Raw genomic sequence first — 6,000 nt, forward strand, 5'->3', positions numbered from 1 at the left:
GGATTAAAAACAAAGGCAATTTCCAGCAGTTCGGGAGGCTGAGGCAGGAGGATCAAGAGTTCAAAGCTAGTCTCAGCAAAAGCAAGAAGCTAAGCAACTCAGTGACATCCTGTCTCTAAATAAAATACAAAACAGGGCTGGGGATGTGGCTCAGTGGCCAAGTGCCCCACAGTTCAATCCCCAGTACCCAAAACATACAGACATACACATGGCAATTCAACATTCATTCAACAAACATTCGTTGGTTATCTACTCTGTGCCAAATGCTTCAGCTAGGGGTGGGGATACAAAGGTGAATAAGACAACTGCCAACCCTCAGGAGGTTACAGCTAGCAGAGGGGATAAGAAAATAAGTAACATGACACAAAAAGGGCTCAGAAAGCTATGGGAACACAGAATGATAACTATTAACTCTGAGAGAAGGGGTTGGTAAAGAAAGGTCACTGATGAAATGGGTTTCAGAAGTGGACAAGATGGGAAGTGCCTTTAGCAGGAAGAAAGAACAGCATGTACAAAGGCATGCAGACATAAAGCTATGCAATTAATCTGAAGTGGTGGAACACAAGGTACATATTATGGGTGACAAGAGAAGAGGCTTTAAATTAGGGCTGCAAGCGTGGTAGTAGAGAACACAAAGGTCTTCAAAATCTCCATGCCAAGGGGTTAGACTAATACTCAAGCTATGGAACACTAAGAGATTTTAAGTAGAAGAGTGATACGTTTAAAAAATATTCCAGAAAGCTCATTCCAGCAGGACTTCTGCATTATGCAAGGTACCTATCTATTCAATGAAAGTGCCAAGTAGCATGTGAAAAGTGGACTAGGAGAGACACCAGGTTACAGGTAGCAACTGAAGACATGGAGAGAATAAACAGAATGAGACAAACTTTAGATACCAATAGTTAATAAGTGGATGAAAGAAAAACTTGAAACACAAATGAAGAATCAATGAAAAACGAGCCAAGTAATGGGCTGATTCTGATAAAGGCAGAGGAAAGGAAAAAAATTCAAGCAGAATGAAGGGGAAAAAACACTATATTAAATGAACAGTAAAAAGCAAAATCTTTTTTTTTTGATACTTTTATTTTATTTATTTTTATGTGTTGCTGAGGATCAAACCCAGGGCCTCACACTTGCTAGGTAAGTGCTCTACCGCTGAGCCACAACCCCAGCCCAAAAAAGCAAAATCTTCTAATGAAGTTTTTCAAAACAGGAATGGTCTACCTTGTGAGATAATGAATCTTATCATCAAAAAAATGGCTCAGCAGAAGCTACGGGGTCCTGAATGAAGGATGTCCATTCAGAATGAGAAGACCTGGAATTCACAAAGTGCTCTGTCAAGTCATCTTCCCCAAAATCCATACAAATCTCTTCAGTAGGTCCTTCCTCCTAAAGCCCATTTGTGAGGCCTTCTAATTTCCAACCTCTATCACTGCTGACCATTTTCTACCATCAGCTTTTCTATTCTTTACTTCTTTTTCCACCTCCTCGTGGCTCATATGCTTTTTACTGTTCATATGTTTACCCAAAGATGTAAAAACATTGTTTATCCAGTGGTCCCAAATCTGTTTTTTTCTCCTTTTACAATTGAATATTTCCACTCTCCTACCACTCCTACAAAAAGACTTCTGAGTCTACCACCCTACAAAAATAATAAATAAATAAAAGCACTGACAAACGACATCTTACTTACTGACAGCTTGTTCCAGCTGCTCAGTTCTCCATTCCCTTGATCTTTTCCACAGCTCATGACAAAGCTGACCAATCCCCCATCATTGCAGTTATTCCTTTGACTTTTGAAATGAGGCAGAGTGGTATACTGAAAACACTCTGGACAGAGAATCAGAAGACCTGTGTTGTAAACTCATCCTCACATTTAATTAGTTGTGAGCCTCTCCACCTCTACCCTATTACCTCTCAGTCTCACCTCTGAGACATCCTGACACAAACTAGGTAAGTCACTCCAACATCCACTTTCTCAAAACCTATTCTCCTTTGTAGTGCTTATCACAATTGCTTAATTATATAATTAGTAGTTGATTGGCTATCTTTCCTATTACACATCAGACTGTAAGCTCCATGAAGACAGAGAACACATGCCTTGCACCTCATCAGTGCAAAATAAAAACCTACTGATTGAATTAATGTCAAAACAGATGTTAAGATCATTTCCAAAGAGGCTGTTTACATTATTTCTATTAACCTAATAAACTTACCAGCACTCATTTATTTACAAAATTACTAACAAAACTTTAAACAGACTCCACCTATTACCTCAAACACACACGATGATTCATATGCAAAATTACATATAAAATTAAACAAGAATAAGAGAAACTTGTTTTCCAAGGCAGCTGCATTTCTCTTGACCATCCTCAGGAAAGGAAAGTATGGATCAATTACCTATATTTCAGGATTGAAAAGTGTGACCTAAACTTGTACAGGCTGAATGTACAAGTGCACATGATGACATCAATGATACTAATGTGACATTAGCACTTGTTTATGTACTTGTTTAGATAATACCTACTGGTACTTAAGACTAAAAGCTGTTCTTTAACCCTGGCCAAAGTCAGAGAGAGAGACAGACCAACATGCGCTTTGCAAGGAAATGAAAAGTTGATCAGTCAAGTTACATTGCGAAGTGACTTTAAATATATTTCATATAAATCAGGTGGAAACAAGAAACAAGTACTGGTTTAGTAATTTTAAGTTGCCATTGTGCCTAATCAGATGTCTTCTGAATGTAAAATTTTCATATCTCATGAAAGTAAGTGAAAGTTTTGTCAAGTTTTATGGTATACCGCCCTGGTCAAACAATTTTAACAGATTACATGCTATTTTATCCTTCAACTGAGTGTATCCCACTCCTCAGCTATACCCGAAAGCTGCATTTATTAACTGCCCACCCTTAAATAAATAGGAATCCAGGTGATTCCAGTAATCCATGATATGCAAAAATGAAACTGAAAATGACTTTTGAGGTTCAATATATTTATATATTGTCACTTGAAAACAATGTACAAGTATTTAAAATCCGATGCTTGCACAATTCCCCAGGTTAACAGGCTGTAAATACAGTTGTAATCCCCAGGAAAGAGGCATTCTATAACGGAAACACGAAAAAGATAGTCACTTGGAGACACTCTCCAAGGCGTCCTCATGGTTAAGTCAACACCACTGGTCATTGAGGATGCATGTGTGCCCCAGACACCCCCTCTCTTCCGCAGACTCGGTCTCCAATCCCTGCGCGAGGAGTCTCCCGAGACTGGCCCCGCGCTTCTCTGGGGCTGCAGAAGCTGGGAAATCCCTGGCCAGGGATTCAGGGGGATTCAAGCCCCCTCCCTCTTCCTTTCCTGAAAATTAATGAATTGGCCGTACGATTGTTTATTTAATGAGGTGTGTAGTGGCCTCTACTGGTGCCTGTGCGAGCACAAGAATGTCCCACTCTTACAAGTGGGATGAGCCTGGGGGAGGGGTGAGAGGAGAGGGGTGAACCTGCCTCCCGTACAAAGCGCAGAACTAGACCCCCGGAGCCCCAGACCTGGCCCCAGAGGCGGCCCCTCCCGCTTAGACCACTCTCGCCACGCAAGATCCCCTTTCTTCTCGGCCACTGAAGCCGAGGCAAAGAAGTTCCTGCACGTTTCCTCCTGGATCCTAAACAAAAAACACCGCAGCCGCCGCCACCACAGGAGCCCGTGCCGCGCCCCTGCCCCCACCTCGCGCCCCAGGCCCGCGCCTCCGCTTACCTGCGGACTGCGGCGGGGAGCCACTCCTGGCGGCCGCAGCGCCCGGCGCCGGGCGCCCGAACAGCAGCAGCAGGCAGTAGAGCCAGAGGGAGGAGGTACTGAAGAGTCGCCGGGCTCCCCGCTCCGCCGCCATCTCTTCCCCGAGAGTGAGCAGCCGCCGCGGCGGCGACAGCGCCGCGGAGCGCTCGCCTCCTTTCCTCCCGCGCGCCTCAGCCGGTCCCTCGCTGCAGGCTCGGCTCCCGCGGCCGCAGCCGCCGCTGCTCCAGCACGGCCCGGCCCGGCCCGCGCGGCCCCTCTAGCGGGAGGGGAGACTCGGGGGCGCCTCCCTCCTGCAGGGGGGCGGGGAGGGGAGGAGAGCAGAGAGGGGAGTCAGTACATTCCGGGGCCGGGGGGTGGCTAGGTCTCCGGGTTCCAGGCGCCGCCACCCGCCGCCGACTCCGGCTCCACACACCAGCGCGAGGGGGGCGGAGACCGCAGGCGGCGGGGGTGGGGGGCGGGGGCCCGGGGCGCGCACACGCGCACGCGCGCCTCCCTCTCCAGCACCGCCTGGCGCTGCGCGCGGCCCGCCAGCTCCAATCCCGGCTGCCGCCTCGCGGGCCGTGGCGGCGGCGGCGCGAGGGCAGGCGGCGGGCCCGCTCCCCTCCCCCTTCTCCCCGGAGCCGTGGACGGGCACGGGGTGCGCGCGCCGGGCGCTGCTGCTGGCGTCAGGGAAACCCCGGAGAAGCCGATCCTCCTCCTCCTCCTCCCGCCCGTGCGCTCCCGCCTCGGGCTCCTAGCTCGGGGGAGTAATTCCCCCTCACCTCCCCGGACGCCTCGGTGTACAGAGACCTGCAGGCGAGAGGAGCTCGGAACCCAGGCTGGTCTGGGAGGCCGGAGCGGACGCACACCTCTGCTTAGCCTGGTAGCGGGGCCTCTATATAGGGCCTCGGAGGAAACCGAATGGCCTCCGAGAGGAAACCTGGGTTCGCAGAGGGTCGGCGCGTGGATTTATGTGCTCGCCAAAAACAATAGCGAGCCGCCCGGCCCTTGCAGGGACCTGGCACAGCTCCTGTGGGAGGGGGCCGTCCGCGGAACGCTGACCTCTGGCTTCCAGGCCGGACCGCCCTCGCCGCCCATTTCCAGGGGTAGTGCCGGGACCCGCCCGCACCACGGGGCCGGGGTCCAGGGAGCCAGGGCCCAGACAAAGGTGCTGGATTTCCAGCCTTCCAACTCCTGCGAGCTCCAGAGCGAGCTCCGCGACCCCTGGCTAATTTTCTGGTCATAACTGCAACCTTTCATCTACCTGTACCCTGGCAGAGCATTTCGCCTTTTCTTACCTGGGACTCGTCTTTAGCCGGTAGACCAGGAACTAGCCGGATATACGATTTTTAAATTATTTGGTAATCGTGAGGCAGCACCCAAGCTACCCAAAGTTGGGAGAAAGCAGTTTTTAGTTCTACTGAGGAGAATACTGTTCATGTGATAAACTGCACCTATGGAAACTTAAGACAATTTCTTTGTGTAGTCATACACTTGGACAGTCCTATTTGGTTGTTGATGAGTTGAATTTGTATTCACTTTTCGGTAGAGTCATAATCAAGATGCGTTGCTTTCCACAAGAAAATGGTTAATCTCTAACGCATCACCTGTGTCTTCTCCAGTTACTTTCTATATTTTATTCCGAAGTGCCAAAATAAACAACATAAGGTGTGGATTAACATTGGGGAGGAAGAGCTCATAAAACCTTTTTCAATGACCAAAACAGTGAAATTAGGGACCCTCATTTCAGTTCTTTGAAACAATTGGCTTAGAAGAACAAACAAATGCTTATTGTGGGAATAACCCACAAGGGAAACCATTTAAATATCTTTTTTGTTTTGGTTAGCGTAGTTAACCAGAAAAAAATATTTCCTAAATACCCCTGATTGACCTGTTAAATTAGAAATAGATTACCTCCCAATTACTTCACAAGTATTTGCTTAATTAACCTTTAATAATCACATCATTATTCAGTTTTCTGAGATAATTAATGAGAAAAGCTCTTTGGAAACTATAAATGGTGTTGCAAATGTTAATTTTCAGCTATGGTTTTTAAGGCTAAATTTTTTTCATTATATTAAAACTCTACAGTGTATATTGTGACTTCCAAAATGAGGCTTACATTTATCTCCAAATTTAGAAAAATATATATGTGGCTAATTTCATGTATGACCTCTGTGAGCTGTCTAATTAATTTATAAGCCCACTGAGTATATTGTTTGTATTAAAAGGT

At 47.2% G+C, this 6,000-nt stretch overlaps 1 protein-coding gene across 11 annotated transcripts in view; it reads right to left on the reverse strand.

The window, feature by feature from the left end:
• Neo1 (neogenin 1) overlaps positions 1-4,174 on the reverse strand; it is a 247,958-nt gene extending 243,784 nt beyond the window's left edge. For 3 of the 11 annotated variants that reach the window (XM_046428052.2, XM_058573829.1, XM_058573823.1), the window contains exon 1: positions 3,750-4,172. In XM_046428052.2, the coding sequence (XP_046284008.1) occupies positions 3,750-3,882 (133 nt within the window). In that variant the 5' untranslated portion in view covers positions 3,883-4,172. Of the gene's footprint in view, positions 1-3,749 lie in introns of all 11 variants that reach the window. The other 8 variants (XM_058573826.1, XM_058573824.1, XM_046428050.2 and 5 more) reach the window with 4 other exon arrangements.
• Between the last annotated feature and the right edge of the window lie 1,826 nt (positions 4,175-6,000).

The sequence above is a fragment of the Marmota monax genome, unplaced genomic scaffold (genome assembly GCF_021218885.2).
Source record: "Marmota monax isolate L192 unplaced genomic scaffold, Marmota_monax_Labrador192_F-V1.1 WCK01_AAM20220418_F8-fsc00111, whole genome shotgun sequence".
NCBI classification, from domain to species: domain Eukaryota; kingdom Metazoa; phylum Chordata; class Mammalia; order Rodentia; family Sciuridae; genus Marmota; species Marmota monax.